The 17,675-nt window shown below is 30.3% G+C and overlaps 1 protein-coding gene across 1 annotated transcript; it reads right to left on the bottom strand.

Moving 5' to 3' along the window:
* Positions 1-5,983: 5,983 nt before the first annotated feature.
* Positions 5,984-9,304, bottom strand: LOC109815426 (PI-PLC X domain-containing protein At5g67130). Its single transcript, XM_020380150.3, has 8 exons — positions 8,761-9,304; positions 8,546-8,668; positions 7,832-7,969; positions 7,623-7,721; positions 7,193-7,496; positions 6,546-6,769; positions 6,358-6,444; positions 5,984-6,265 (listed from the first exon to the last, which is right to left on the bottom strand). Exons 1-8 carry the CDS (start codon positions 8,845-8,847, stop codon positions 6,224-6,226), a joined length of 1,104 nt encoding a protein of 367 aa, XP_020235739.2. The 5' UTR covers positions 8,848-9,304; the 3' UTR covers positions 5,984-6,223.
* Positions 9,305-17,675: the final 8,371 nt, after the last annotated feature.

Genomic DNA, 17,675 nt, shown 5'->3' with positions numbered 1-17,675 from the left:
AAACAAAAGATTTTTTTTAACTTCTTATATAATTCAATTTTTATTTATCATATTTTTATGAATTAATATTAATATATAAAATAAATTATCAATAAATAAATAAGTTATGCTACAATATAAATTATTTATCATAAATCTAAAATATAATTTATATGTTTAAAAATATATATTATACAAATTTTAAATAAAATTTATACATTCGAACATAGTATTTATTTATATACATGATATTTATTTATATAGAATTTATTATAAATTTTAATTATATATAATAAACATGTTTATATATTACACATGCTAAAATTAATATTAGTTATCAATAAATAAAAATAATTTTATATTACAATATAAATTATTTATCATAAATTGTAAATATAATTTATATCTTTAAAAATATTTATTTACACAAATTTTAAATATAATTATATATGCAAACATAGTATATATATATATATATATATATAATTTATTATAAATTTTAATTATATATAATAAATATGCACACGTGATAAAATACTAGTAAACAATTATTTTCTAAAATAAACTCTACTAAATATGCACTAATTATTTTTTTACCAACAAATAAAAAAAATACAAAAAAATAACGTTTTATTTAAGAAAATATAAGTATAAAAAAGAAGAAACGAGAATACAGAGAGAGAGAGAGAGATTTGCAATTTTTTGTTAATTTAACTAAAAATTGTATTGGAACAAGGAAAGGAGAAATTAGGACATCAAAATCATCTTCTTTCATTTCTTATTCCTAGCCATTATTGAATTCTTTTTATATAGAAAAGTGAAAATAAATTATAATATTCGAATAATACTAATTAAATTGTCACAATTTTTTTTTCCTTTCATCCCTTCCTCTCCTTTCTCTTCTAAATTAGACAAATGGTTTCCCTCTCTCCTTTATAGCCAAACTAGATAAGATTCTTTTTCCCCCTTCATTTTTTCTTTTCCTTCATCTATTTAAATTTCAGTCTTTCTTTGAATCAAATTTCAAACATTTCTATCAATTTCCACATATGTTGTAAATAATATTATATATATACACACATTAATATTAGATTAAATCATATTTTTATTATTTTATTTTTTTTTCAAATTTAATTTGATCTTATAATTTAGTCTTTTGATTTTAAAAAGAATTCAATATTATTCTTGTGTTGAGATGCCTTGAATTTATAATTTTGTCCGTTACTATTTCACTATTATTTGGGTTGTAATGAGGCTGTTATATTTTATCCTTGTTATAAGGCTAAAGACATCTGTATCAGATATCTCTATTCATTCAGAAATAAGAAACTCTTGAATTGTCCGTGGACGTAGGTCACACTCACTGAACCACGTAATTTGTGTGTCGTCTTCTTTCTCTTGATCTCTTTCTTTTACATATTGTCATAACAATTGGTATCAAAGCTCTAGGTTACGCTAGGGCCTGATCTGAAGAAACGCAATGTCTTCGTACAAATTCGATATTGATAAATTCAATGGATCGAATGATTTCACTTTGTGGAAATTGAAGATGAAAGCGGTTCTTGTGCATCAGGGTTGCGCTGCAGCACTGGAGGGTGCGGATAAATTACCCATAATTATGACTGATGATGAAAAGAAAGCGATGTTGGAAAAGGCGCACAGTTTGATTCTCTTGAGTTTCACTGATGAGGTTCTGCGAGAGGTAGGTGAAGAGACAACGGCTGCAGGGATGTGGAAGATGTTGGAAGATAAATTCTAGCAGAAATCCCTAACCAATCGGTTGTATCAGAAGCAACATCTCTATACCTTGCAGATGTCTGAGAATATGTCTGTGAGAGATCATCTTGATAATTTTAACCGTATTATCTTGGATCTACAGAGTATTGGAGTTAAAGTTGATGATGAGGATCTAGCTATTATTTTGTTATGTTCTCTGCCAAAATCATATGAGAATTTTATTGATACTATGTTGTATGGCAGGGATAGTATTACTCTCAACAATGTGAAGGACAGCTTACAATCTAAAGAATTGAAGAGAAGAGTAGTCTCTAGTTCTAATGCGGATGATGTAGGTCTCACTGCTAGCCGAGGCAGAAGCATGGAGAGAGGAAATAGTAGCAAAGGTCATACATGCAGTAATTCACTTTCAAAGTCAAAGAAAGTCAGATGTTACAAATGCAAAGAGATGGGGCACATAAGGAGGAATTGTCCACAACTGAAGAAAGATAGAAATAGTAACGCCAGCGCAGCTGTTGTTCGTTCTAGTGCAACTGTCTCTGGTGAGAGTTCAGATGAAGGAGATGGCGGAGATGTTTTGACTGTTAGTACTACTGGTTTTGCTGATACATGGGTCATGGATACCGGAGCTTCTTATCACATGACTTTTAACAAGAAGCTGTTCAATTCATTTAAAGAATGGAATGGTAGTGTAAAGTTAGGTGATGATGAAGAGCTTGGAGTAAAAGGTAGTGGCGCTGTACAAATAAAAATGTATGATGGCATGGTCAGAACGTTTGATGCTTGGTATGTTCCTGGCTTACGGAAGAACCTGATTTCTATTGGTACCTTAGATAAACAAGGGTACAATTTTTCAGGAAATGACGGACAAATTACAGTTTCTAAAGGTGCTCTGGTTGTTATGAAAGGAAAGTTACAACATGGAATTTATGTTATGCTTGGCAATTCCTTTCAGGGAACGGTGTCTATATCCCATTCCTTAAAGCAACATGTTGATAACACAAAATTATGGCATTGTAGGTTGGGACATATGAGTGAGCGTGGACTTGCAGTGTTGAGTAAACAAGGACTGTTGGGTGGAGCGGTGACAGGGAAATTGAAGTTCTGTGAATCTTGTGTTATGGGTAAACAACGCAGGCTGAAATTCAGTCACGGTAAACACACTTCAACTGAAATATTGCAATATGTTCATTCTGATTTATGGGGTCCTTCCCCAGTGCAGTCCCATGGAAGGAGCAGGTATTTTGTGACGTTTATTGATGACTACTCTAGAAAGGTTTGGGTGTATTTTTTGAAGTCCAAGGATGAAGTGTTTGGGCGTTTCAAGGAGTGGAAGACTATGGTTGAGAAACAAACTGAGAAATTAGTCAAGACTCTAAGAACAGATAATGGACTGGAGTTCTGCAATACATTATTTGATGATTACGGTAAAGAAGTAGGTACAGTCAGACACCTCACAGTGAGACATACACCACAACAAAATGGCGTTGCTGAAAGAATGAATCAAACACTACTTCAGCGTGCTCGGTGCATGCGTTTAAATGCTGGTCTCTCAAAGGAATTCTGGGCTGAAACAGTTAATATTGCTGCCTATTTGGTGAACAGGTCTCCATCTACTGCAATTGACTTAAAGACTCCTCAGGAGGTATGGTCTGGTAAACCTTCTGATTATTCTGGCTTACGTATATTTGGTTGTCCTGCTTATGCTCATGTTAATGATGGTAAATTAGAGCCTAGGGCAATGAAATGTATATTTCTTGGGTATCCTACGGGTGTCAAAGGATATAGATTATGGTGTACTGAGAATAACAGAACAAAAAAATTTGTTATTAGCAGAGATGTTACTTTTGATGAGTCTGCTATGTTAGGCCAGAAAGAGGAGGTTGAAAATCTTGCAGGAAATAAAAGTACAAATAAGGGAGTTCATCAGAAGGTGGAGTTTGAGGTTGAAGATTCAAATAAAGAAAATTTGAATCTTGTGGAACAATCCAGTAATGTTCAAGAAGAGCCTCAAAGCATAGCAACAAGGAGAACAAGGAGGGAAATTAGAAAACCTACGAGGTATGCAGATGTTACTAATGTTGTTGATACTAACTCTGTTGCATATGCCTTGCTAGTAGGTGAAAATCTTGATTCTGATGAGCCTAAATCCTATAAGGAGGCGATTCAAAGTAAAGAAGCATCGAAATGGCTAATTGCCATGGATGAAAAGATGCAGTCACTTAAAAAAAATCAAACCTGGGAGTTAGTACCATTACCTAGAGGTGTGAAGCCAGTGGGATGCAAATGGGTGTTAAAAAGGAAAGAAGGGATTCCTAGTGTTGAACCATCCAAATTCAAGGCAAGACTTGTGGCAAAAGGTTTTTCACAGAAAGAAGGAATTGACTACCATGAAGTGTTCTCGCCTGTGGTAAAACATAAGACTATTCGAGTTTTATTGGCTATGGTGAGTTCTTTGGATATGGAGTTAGAGCAGCTTGACGTGAAAAATGCATTCTTGCATGGAAATTTAGAAGAGGAGATTTACATGTCACAGCCAGATGGATTCCTTGAGGCCGGAAAAGAGAACCATGTGTGTTTGCTGAAAAAATCCTTGTATGGTTTAAAACAGAGCCCGAGGCAGTGATACAAGAGGTTTGATGCTTTTATGATTTCCTATAATTTTGTTCGAAATGAGTTTGATAACTGTGTTTATAGTAGGAAACTATCATATGGTTCCTATATATATTTGTTGTTGTATGTGGATGACATGCTAATTGCAGCTAAGAGCAAGACTGATATTGATGTTCTTAAAGCTATGTTGAGCAGTGAGTTTGAGATGAAGGATTTGGGTGCTGCCAAGAAGATTTTAGGAATGGAGATTTGGAGAGACAGGAATGCAGGTCTACTTTATGTATCTCAGAAGAAATACATTGAAAAGTTGTTGCAGTCTTTTCAAATGGAGAATTCTAAGCCTGTTAGTACTCCTTTGACAACACATTTCAAACTTGATGCTAACACTCTTCCTACTACTGATGAAGAGAAGGAGTATATGAATACGGTTCCTTATTCTAGTGCTGTTGGGAGCTTAATGTATGCCATGGTTTGTACAAGACCAGATTTGGCTCATGCTGTGAGTGTGGTTAGCAGATTTATGAGTAATCCTAGAAAGGCTCACTGGGAGGCTGTGAAGTGGATTATGCGATATTTGAAAGGTACTAGTAATATCTGCTTAGTTTATGGTTCTAATGATATTGGGTCTGGTCTTATTGGCTATGCAGATTCTGACTATGGTGGAGATCTCGTGAGGAGAAGATCTTTGACATGTTATATCTTCACTCTTTATGGTTGTGCTGTAAGTTGGAAAGCAACACTTCAACCTACTGTTGCTTTGTCTACAACTGAAGCGGAATACATGTCCTTGACAGAAGGGGTTAAAGAAGGTATATGGTTGCAAGGTCTTATTGATAGTCTGAGTTTGAATGTGCAGAGACGTATACTTTATTGTGATAGTCAAAGTGCTTTGTGTTTTGCAAAGAATCCAGTCTATCATGAAAGATCAAAGCATATTGATGTCAGATTGAATTTCATACAAGATGTAATTGAAGACAAATTGTTCTCCATAGAGAAGATAGCTACGGTAGACAATCCAGCAGATATGTTGACTAAACCTTTGTCTTTTGACTTGGTGAATGTTCGCATCGCTTGAGACCCTTCAGGGAGAATAAGCAGGAGAGTTGTTCTTGGTTATTGGTGACTTGGAAAATTCAAGTCAAGGTGGAGAATTGTTGAGATGCCTTGAATTTATAATTTTGCCCGTTACTATTTCACTATTATTTGGGTTGTAATAAGGTTGTTATATTTTATCCTTGTTATAAGGCTAAAAGGCTACATATCTCTATTCATTCAGAAATAAGAAACTCTTGAACTGCCCGTGGACGTAAGTCACACTCACTGAACCACGTAATTTGTGTGTCGTCTTCTTTCTCTTGATCTCTTTCTTTTACATATTGTCATAACAATTCTTGTGTCAAACACTAACAATATTAATTAATTCAAATAAAATCAAAATGTTTGTCATCAGCCTTACGAGTTCGTTTTTGGAACATTTTTATAGCCAACAACTTTACTTATTATTTTTTACTGGCAAAGCACGGCTCAATAATTTTTCCTCGTAATGACATTATTATTATTATTTATTATTATTACATAGTTTCTTATATTATGATTTTGTTATCTATCAATTATCAGACTTTGGTAAGCGGTGTTTTTCTTGTTTGTGTCGACATTTTCCAATCTCCCAAAAAGAAGTATCTTTTCATTGAAACAGTGATAGTTTCCTACAATTTTTTCTTACACGTTTAAGCCTATTCCGGTAACTAAAACCAACGCATTTGTAGTTGTGAACCAAACACATTCTGGTAACACTGTGGCAGCATATAATATGTGATTATATCGGAACCAGGAAACATGGGATAAAGGAAAGCAATTCCAGTTAAAAGGACTAAACATTTCCATAAGCTTGTTGCTATGCTTTCTTTGCTGAGCAAGCTTGTGAAGTAGATCCAGCCTGAAAGTGGCACAATCAAAATTAAATTATTGGGCAGTTATATACTGATTTTGTGTTTGTGGTGTATAAAGCAAGAGTGAAAATTTCATTACCACACATGCATGGACATCATTACAACCGCACATGAGCTCCCCATTGAGAGTATCCACGGCTTGAAATGACCCTCTTCCTTCATTCCTCTGCACAATGATCCCCAAATTAGGATGTATTGAGCCCAGTGTTTTAAGCTTTGGCAACAAAAGTTAGAAGGAAAAAAGGAAAAAGTATGTACAAGTCCTACCTTGTAATAGTCAACAGCAACATAATTAGCCCACCTATTGCCAGCAGCATTGTGACAAGTTTGTAGCATGCCAATGAGACCTCCAGAATTATCTACACATGTTATTGCCTTAAGTGGAACAGAGCGAAAATAGTTTACCAACACTAAGGACTTGCTCTTGTCATCAAGAGGAGAAGATTCTGATCTATGTGGACAGTTTCCTGCTTCCATTCCTCTATCCCCATCTGCAGAATTCAAGATCACCAAAATGAAAATTGACAAAGGAAGGAAGTATAATGTATACCATAACTCACACTCTACCTTTACTGGTGTATCTCTCTTTTAGGGTCTATTTGGGTAAATCTCGGTTGAAAAACTTTTAGAAGAAAAAAATATGAATTAAAAACGAAACAAGCTTCTCCATGAACTAAAATTAGTTTATGAATAATCTTTCTCCTATTAGTATTTTCAAAATCTCATTTTTTAACTTACATATAAGCTAGATTTAGTTTATGAAGAAACTTATTTCGATTTTTCTTCCTATTTTTTTTTTCTCCTAAAGTGCTTCTAGGTAAGTTTATTGAAACAAACCCTTTAATTTAACCCTTGTGTATTAGACTATTACACAATAAAAAATAGAAGGGCTTTAATGGTTGGTGTTTTCTTACACTGATTTTCAACCATGTAATTCCACTGGTATGCAACGCCTTCACTTTGTTCCTTAGACCTGACTGAAGTGAACACCAGCAATCTTTGATTTTTAGCAATCATATCACTTACTAGAGGCCAATCTCCTCCTTTTTTGGGCATTCTACTCACAGGAAACCAAAACTTCATCAAGCCCGCGTCTGTGAAGACTTTTGTCAATCCTTTTGGTGTTTTAACATAATCTTCCAATATGAGTGTCACAATTTCTGTTGGGTTGGCTGACAGAAAAGCTGCAATTTCCTTCAGTGTATCTATAGCTGGTTCCTACTTGTTGATTACAAAGTTAGGGTTTTTGTGTAGAGGTACTAGTTGGTCACTAGTGTGCTTGCAAAGTAACAAGTTAGGAAAGCATAGGCCGAAAAGAAACAGAACGGGCAAGATTTTACATACAAAAGCTGTGAAGTCATAGCACTGGCCTCGAAATGAATGGCATAACCACACTTCTCCATCAAAATCGTACGTATCTAACATTAGTCCTCGAACTCCATTCTACAAATGAAACATTGATGGAAGAAAATAGTGACCTTAAACATGCTTGTAAGATACAGAACATCAGAAAAATAAGCAGAAGCTAAGCTTAGTAATAATGAATGACATACTTTTAGCTGCTGGGTTACACTGTCTTCTTGGTTAGTGATGGTTGCTCGAGGCACTCCTGTGTGAGATGGTTCTCCATCAATGGCAAAAGCATTGTGCGTTGTCAAAAATGCATATTTGTTGAATGGTAGAGAGTTATTCTAACCAGCAAAAAACACAACCAATTAACAACAGATTAAGATGGAATACCCCTAAATTTCCTTTTTTTCCTCTCTCAAAGAGTATGCATACATTACACTATAACTTATTTTTCTCTTTTGGTATCCAAAACTTCAAAAGTTTTTCATAATTTTCCCCAAAGAGGCAGTAATGCTCAGATCATGTAAATGATGGAAATATTTTCAGAAAAAACTTAGATATTGTATCAAGTATTTTTAATGTTGTTCAGCAATTAGAATTTGAATTTTACTTTGGTAATTTGTGTTGACATATAATGCAATCATATATCATGCATGTTATCAAAGTAGAATTCCATTTTTGTTTGGAGAATCATACCAACTTCAAATATTATAATGTACCAGTTTTTCCAATAGTTTCTGGCCTACACCCACCAGAACTAGAACCAACCTAAGTGTTGTTCAACTACTCCAAATTTTGTCACTTGATGGCATGTTAGAAGTTTAACATTTAGGAATTGGGTGGGTTGTCATTTATGCGTGAGTTGTGACAAATTCTTGTGAAAATAGGCAAATAATAAAGAGAAATGGGTATCTTACTATGAGCTTGAATTGATCTGTGATGGAAGATCTCACACACCTAGAGCCTGAAAACCCAAGTGGGCAAGAGAAACAATAGAGTCCGGCCCCACAATCACCATTAGACGAGCATTCATCATCAAGCTGATAAAAGATTCGAAAAAATATGATAGTCTTAGAAACGGAAAAGTTAAAGGCATGATTGAAAGCAGAGGTGGTAGGTACGGTATACAAACCTTGCAGTTTCCATTAGAGCAAGCAGCATCAACACAATGGCACAATGGAAGAATAATAACCAAAAGCAAGCACAGAAGTGAACCCATTTGCGCAATGATTAATCTGAATTAATGGGGTGCCTAAAAAAGAAGTGAATAACAGGAGAAAAAGGAAAGAAAATCACCAAAAGGGATCCAGTTTATCTTAAAAATACATTGATGGGAATTCTGTCTTGTCCGGGGAAAGTTTAAGGGAACATGTGGGTGTCTCAATTCTCATGTACAGGCCAGTTTTAACTTTAAACACACGAGTATGCCACTGTAGCCGAAAGGGGAAGTGGTTATGTAATAATATGTTGCATTTATTGTTGGAAACGAAAGTTCAAAATAATCGTTGAACTTGACTAACGAGAGTGTGAAAGGTTTCCAACTTTTTCGTAGTTATCGGCGAACGCAGTGCTACATATAAAGAAGAGCACATTTGGTTGAAGTACTATTTCGGAATTGCCTTTATTAATATGGGGGACATAAAATATACGACATTCTCGTAAGTGCTCTAGGCTTGTGGTTGGACACATTTATATACATGCGCGTTGGTTTTGACAATATAAGATTATGGTTTATCAACCATTTTCGTTGCTGGTGTAATTAATTCAATACATAATTATATTATGAGAGAAGAACATAAAATATAAATTTGTCTGTATGTGTATGTCAAGAACAGAAATGAAAAGATGATTTTTTTTTTAATTCAAATAAACTTGTATATAAAATTTTCCTGTATATGTCAAAAACAAAATTAATTCAATCAAAAGCTTGTTGTATATTCGTTTGAGTTCTATCTTTTAATGATGCAACTATCATTCATATCCATCCATTCCAGATTCATGGATGATCCATATCTTTAAACGCGGCGCATATTATTTGGAATTATTCGTCGTCTTCCTGCAGAAAAGAAATTCAACTATATATATTAATAGTTCATAACAAAAAAGATGGATTCGAATAATAAAACTTGGATTGCATATTCTTTGAACTTCGAATCTGTCATAATTACCAAATCTTTCTATACGTGTTGCATAAGTTTCTTTTATGGTTAAATAAAACTTAAAAATATAAATAAGTACCATTAATTATTTTTTGTTTAATACTTCGTTTGTTCCTTAATTTTTTCGAAATTTTTTTATTAAAATTTAAAATTAAATTAATTATAACTAAATCATTCATCTTTAATATTTTCGTATTTTAGTTTCTATGACTAAAAATATCATCTTCATATTTAATTATAAAATATTTTCAACTAAATTATACTCTTTAAGAAAATTAGTTAGTTTAGTTATAAAAATATTAAATTTGTCAATAATTTAAACAATTTTTTCAAAGTTGTCCTTAACATATTTTAAATTAATCTTCTCTTTCTATTAATCATTTCTCATTTGTGTCTATATCTTCTCCATCATAATATGATTGAGTCTCCATTCAATTAATTTTGAATATTTATTATCTTTATATAAAATTTTTTAATTAAATAATAGTATTTTAGAGAATATATATAATTAATACATTTCATAATTAGGTGAAAATGGTCTTATATTAGGAAAAGATGTAGTAGTGATTAATTTTTATGAATGATTGTGAAAAAAAAAATATTTCACTCCTAACATATAATTTATTTCATATATAAATCTAAAATTAGAATTCTAAATAATTTGTTTAAGAAATATAAGCATGTTATCACTTATATCAATCAATATTAATAATATCATTATTATTTGAAAATAATAAAATTGTGTATTTTTTTATCTATAAAAATCAAACTAAGATTAGAATAATTTACGCATATTATTATACTAATCTCCTTTAGTAATAAAATTGTATAGTTAAAGTTTAATGGTAAATGTTTTTATTATCAAAAAATTTCTATTTATAAGACATAAATCAATTGAAAATATTATTTTTAAATTAAAAACATGAAAAATTAATTAAATTATAAATTAAACATGTCATCTTTAGATTTATTAATTTGATATGATGTACGAAAAATCAAATTTAAAATTTAATATCATTAAACTAATATAGGATGTGAAAACTTGAAATTGATCAAGTCAATGTTAAATTGAGATAAACTATTTTTAAGTAATAGTATTTGTCTCGAATAAAAAAATAAAAATAAAAATAAAATGAAATGACTGAACGCAGCAAAAGTCACGTGACTTCATTATTAAGAATGTAAATGAAATGACATAAATTAAAGAAGCTAGTTTTTATTTAATTTATAAGAAGTAATATTTTAATAACTTTAGGTTCAATTAATTTTCAATCTTAAAAAAATTAAGTAATTTTAAGGTTATCCTTTTTAGTATAATGATAGTAATACTATATCTAAATTTGTAATATTTAATTTCATATTATAAAGGAGTCATTATATTGAATGTATTTCGTAAGTCCTTTTACTTAGTTTATAATTTATTTTACTAACCTATAAACTTTGAATAAAATAAATATGTTTGATAAATGAAGTTATCTTGTTTAGTTAAAAGTCGTGGTTGAAACTTGTTAATTTTTTATTTTTATTTTCACCCGTGTTACTTTAATAGAAATTTTCGTTTAGTGATTGATATTACGCTATTTGTTTTAAAAGTGGTAAAAATAGATAAAAAAAAATTGAAAATAAAGATTAAAATTATGATTTAATTTAAATATTATTAAATATTAATTATTATGTATATATTTAATCTAAGATATTAATTAATGTAACAATTTTATAAGTTAACAAATGAAAATTAATGATTGAATTAATAAAATTAAAATTATGAATTTTATAAAATTAAAAGATTAAAATTAAATATCCAACAATTGATAATCAAATCATGGATCAAATATTATGAAAGATGAAAAAGTAAAATTTAGTCTAAAATCAATAATCAATTATTTTTACCAAATATAACCATTGTAATGTAAAATTACTGATAAACTGCGAAAGTAAAAAAGTAAATAGAAAAAATAAAGTTTTTGCTGAAATGTGGCTCACATCTTTGCGGATGTCTCATCAATTTGGCACCCAAACAGGCTTAAAACACTGGCAGATTTGATCAATGGAATTGTGGGAATTGTAGTTGTTAATTTTATGATGCAAATCAAAAGTATTCTCACTCAACAATGTCTGCTTCTTCTACTTAATTACATGATATTTTACATAATCTTTAAGATCATGTTTGAAATGGATGATCACATTATCAAAAATGGTCCACCCTTGAATTATGAATTCTAAATTGCTAGGTATATATTATTTTAATTAAATGGATGGTATGATAGACAGCTCGAGTAGCAGATATAAGTATTTATTTATTTACTTGATTCATTTTATGTGAGTTTTATTTTCCAAACCCTACGTTAATCCTCTTCTACCAAAATCAGTCTATACCATACTCTCCTTCATGGGTGGTTGACTTTGCTATGCGTATTAAATCAGCCCTTATCACTAGAGACGTGATTATCATCGATACCTCTCCACTAGATGATACATTATTTAGGAGAAAAGAAGGAATCCAAACATCTATATCATTCTATGTATAGTATATAGTGCATGTATAGGACTCAAACCTGTATATAGTGCCCATGCATAGTTTATAGCTTACCTCCACTAACGAATATATACCTAACATATTACATAACCCCAAAGAAAACCTCTCAAAAAGTAAAGGAATTAAGGCATCCACTTTCCGAATTACGTAAATTTATTACACGCACGTAATTAACATCCTTTTTCCACTTTTGGGCTACGCATTATTAGGCTTTAAGAGATGGGCCGCCATACATCATATTTGTACAAAACCCTACTCCTTTCGCATTGATCAAATAAATAAAAAAATTACCAAACATATCACGTGACATGTATTTAACACGGTTAGATATGGACTCACCAATACACTACCCAAAAAAAAAAAACTTATTACCGACAGACTTTTCTCATGAATAAAATTTCAGATGAATATTACTCATAAACTTTTTTCATGAAAAAATTATGATGTTTTAGATAGATATTTTCCACGAATTATCTGTCTAAAATATTATTCGTAGAAAATGAAAAAAAAAATCATTGGTAACTTAAAAAAAAATGATAAAAGATTAATAAATTAAAATTTTAAATATTTAACTAATTTTCTCATGCTAATTAATTTACCATACCAACTATTATATATATATATAATTTATAATTAAATTTTAGTATAAAATAATAATTTACTATCAATATAATTTAATATTATATAGATAATTTTATTTAAGTTGAGAAATATATAATTAGTGAAATGACATTGATGGATGATAGTCTAAAATTAAAATATAATTTCTTAATATTTATAATAATTTTACCAATTTTGAACTATGTTATTACCGACGTATGTATCTGTGGGTAATTATTTTTTATTAATAATTTGTTCTAAAAATAATAAATTTAATTTATAAATAATTATGATAAATAAAAAATTAAATTAGATAATTAACCACGAATTTATCCATGAATAATTTTTTTATTAATAATTTATATTAAAAGTAATAAAATTAATTTATAAGTAATAATGATAAATAAAAACTAAATTAGATAATTACTTATGGATAAATCCCTGGGTAATTATTTTTTATTAATAATTTATGTTAAAAATAATAAAATTAATTTATAAGTAATAATGATAAATAAAAACTAAATTAGATATAAAAAAAATTTAAAAATGTATAAAATTCTTCTAGTTAAAGAAAAGTCTCTACAAACGCTATGGCACAAGAAAGACATTTGTGCTTTATATATAGAAGTTAATTATTCTTTGATTAGTTACTAATTTTTATTTAATATATATTTATAGAAATTTTAAATATAATTTATTGATTTAACTATAATATTTATTTTTCTATATAATTTATAATAAATTTTATTTATATATAACAAAAATGTAACTTGTGAAATACATAGACTAAAATATTAATATTTTTAATTTAGATAAAAATTATAGTATTATATTATATTTTAATTTGTTAAATATATTGGAATGAAAGGAATCCAAAGATTGTACAAGTATAAGATTGTATAGTTGAAGATGGCTTAAAGGAATTAATTTGTACTATTTATACCAATGATATGCATCCCTCTTTGGTAGCTTATTCCTTAAGAACTTCACAGTTAAGCGTGCTTGATATGAAATAATTTAGGAATGGGTGACCTTTTGGGAAGTTTTCTAGAAAAATGTGCAAGTGACGACAAGGCACGCTGAAAAGTTTTATGTTAATTTGTTGGGTTTGTGAGGTCAATCTTTAATCCTAAAAGAACTGGTGAAGGGTTCTGACTAACGAGGAGTTATGTGAAGTGTCATGAAATGGAGCTATTGAAAAGGTCAGATATGAGAGATGTTACACTAAATAAGGATGTTATATTTAATATAATTTTGAAATAATTTTTTTAAAATATTATCAACAATACCCATGGATTTTGTCCGTGGGTAATTACCCACGGATAAAACATATGTATTGATACTTTGTTACCAATATTGATGCTCTTATATACATAGTATGCTCTTATATATATGTTGATAACAATGCATGATATACTGAATAAGACAAATTTTTTCAATTATGCTTCTTTGGGAAATGCACAAGAAAAATGATATTTGTCTATGCTCTAATATATTTGTCCAATAACACTTGCTTTGATATCTAGAAATAGTTTTTTTACTTTGAGAAAAATGTATGAACAAAATTGCCTAGATTAATTTTACTTTGATAAGAATATATCATCTGCACTAATAAATGATGATTTTTTAGGCTCTAAAAGACCTATTAAAATAGACATATCATCTGAACATATCACTTTCTTTTCTAAATAGATAGACATATGTATTTTGATAAAAACATATTTGTCTAAAATTGAAAATGACTATAGATCTAATGAACTTAAAATTTCTTTTCAAAAATGTGTTTGTCATCATAAAAAGGGACAAATTGTTAGGTCAAAAGATGATCTTAGATCCCTCAAGCTTTAAGTTTTAAGATAACAAACATAAACATTATTCTAAGAAATTTTTTTTTTGTATATTAAGTTTTAAGACAAATAGAGATAAGACAATCAATTATTAAGACATTAAGTCTCATAGACAAAGCCTTTCATCTATAAGACAAATACAGGTTATGTATATCACTTATGATGTCTATTAACGAAATCATGCATCTTTGTCTACTTGATTCCTTAATAGATCGAAAGGAAAAATTTTTTTTTTGGTACTCACAATTCATTAAAGGAACTAAAGGCATGCTCTGCATAAGAAAAAGACTATTAAATCCCATAAAGCACGAAAAACTATAAGAAAAGTTGCTTTGAACTGACACATGCATGGTTCCTCTATTTTGGTACTTAAAAGAGGATAAATAGCTTATTTTATCAAATAAGAAGTGACAATTTGGTGAAATATATTTAATACAGTAGTAGAAACTTCTCTCTATATTGAACAAAGATGAAGACAGATAAAACAAGCCTATGAGAGATGCTCAAGGATTTGTGATGGTCATCTTTGTGAAGATCCTATGAAGAAGCTTCAAGATTCAAAAAGAAAAAATACAACAACATAGATAAAAATTTACATGACCTTTGTACATTTCATTTCTTTCTATAAAATGACTTATACTTAATTGGTTGTATCACATCTTGATAGTAAGACAAAACAACATTGTTAGCTTACACAACTTTAACTTTGTGTTATTGTTTTGAGCTTGAAAAGGCTTGACTGTAAAAGAAGACTTGGTTGCTTTGAGTATGGGAAGGCTTGAGTGTAAAAGAATACTTGATTTCTTTGAACTTGAAAAAGCCTGACTGTAAAAGAATACTTGCTTGATTGAAGCCTAATGAGGCTTTGTGTTCAAAGAATACTTACATAGTTGCCTAAAGAGACAAGTTAAAGAACACTTAGGTTAAGTTAGAAGTGGATTGTGAAAGAATATGTGTATCTTTGTAAAATATAGTGGAACTTGATCAAATTGATGAAAAACTAGATTTAGTTTCGGTGATTGAGACAAACCAATATAAAAACTTTGTGTGTTCTTATTACCTTACTTTTAGTATGCTCTCATATAGTCTTGCTAATACTTCATGATTCGATAAAATGTTGAGTTTTTGTTTGATACTATTTAATCCCTCTTCTAATGTCTCTTTTTCTCCACAAGGTTACGACAGTTTCTTATTTTATGCTTCTTATTTTTCCTTTCTTACATTGTATGCTTTGAAGAATAGGAAGGAGAACTAGAGTTTGTGGGAGATCACCCCAAAGATCCACGTCGTTCATTGAGTGTTCATCGAGATAAAGAGGGAGTGAATAATCTTGTTCTGGACATGAGATAATTGTTGGGTAACGAAATTGGTCCCCAATCTCTTTTTCGTTGTATGCGTTATATGAGGAGGGAAAACCTAATTTGTATATAATTCTTTGATTTTATCTTCTATGTGATTCTTCATTGATCTAATTGATGATATATATTGAACTATGCATATGTTTAATTCCATGTATTGAACTAATCTTATGGATCTTGAATTGCCAACGTGTTCTTGTAGGAACCCTAAGAGAATTTTTTTGGTAAAATTATGTGAACAATTAGTATAAGCACGTAATTATGTGTAATTCGTGCCTTTTAGATGTATATCTTCATCTTTTGAAATGTGTTACTGATTGAAATTGCAGATGGAGACATTATACTCTTGTATGCAATTCAAAATTCTACAAGTCGTGATTTTTCTGATATGATGTCGGGCACCACCTTAGGCTCATCAGGTATCGTTGTTGCCAAGAGCAAAGTTTAATCTCTATGTCGCTCACGCATAGGTGTGGGAGCTCGAAGGGCTCCTTGTGGCTATCTTGCCAAGCATGAGGTAAGTCATGTTGACTGTAGGTCGTCTTGAGAGCTACGAGTGCTCTTTGGATGCACCATGCCAAGTGTGGGGTGGTTATCATCGGGTGTCGTCCTATTTCTAATACCTTTTCTTTGTAGATAATGGTGGATGATATGAATGACTCTTGTGTTATTTGATGAATATGATTGAGTATGATTGAATTTATATAATTGTAAAGTTATGATGAATGAATGTTGCAAATGAAATGTGATTAACAAATCATTGTGAATGGAAAATCATTGTTGGTATGTATATTGATAACATGATATTGCACCGTCTTATGTAAGACATGCATCATATTAACGTTGGCAAATTGTTGTGTGTGGATCTTGTGAAGGTTCTGTAAATTGGCAAATCGAAAAATCGATACATATATGTTTATACATATATTTGACTACACGTATATGCACATTGTAGTATGTATCCATTGCATTACGTGTGTGAGTGTATATTATGTGATGGAATTAGATGATGAATGATGTGGTGAATTGTGGTTAATCTAATTGTATCTTATTGAGATTGCTTAATTGATTATATATATATGTTTCTTTTGTGTGTATTTGGCTTTTTGGCCTTATTTTATGCCATGAGTAAAAAAGAGATGTTTCTCACTCTCCATTTGTTGTGTTGTTTCTTGTATGTATGTTGTTGTAGATGAGGCTTATCATAATGTTGATGGTGTTGGTGACAACACTTAATCCTTATATGTGAGTGCTTTGATAGGATATGTGACATTAGGACGTAGTTATAACTATTATTTGTGTTATTTAGATGTTCAGAGGACACGATGTTAAAGTATTTTATTTTATTTTAATTTGGAGTTATTATTGGAGTTTCAACATGAGGAGTTAGTTATGTAGCATCCTTTGTCAAATTTGATATTATTTAGTTAATTACTTATGTATGAATTTAGTTGTTGATTTAAGAATCCTTTGTTATACTTATTGTCACATGTAGGGTAGAAGGTATCACATTGGAAGCCAAATCTTTCCATAGAGTACACTTAATG

The sequence above is a fragment of the Cajanus cajan genome, chromosome 2 (genome assembly GCF_000230855.2).
Source record: "Cajanus cajan strain Asha chromosome 2, NIPB_CcT2T_4, whole genome shotgun sequence".
Lineage (NCBI taxonomy): Eukaryota > Viridiplantae > Streptophyta > Magnoliopsida > Fabales > Fabaceae > Cajanus > Cajanus cajan.
Note: the sequence above shows the minus strand (reverse complement) of the source record. Positions and strands in the feature narration are given on the sequence as shown.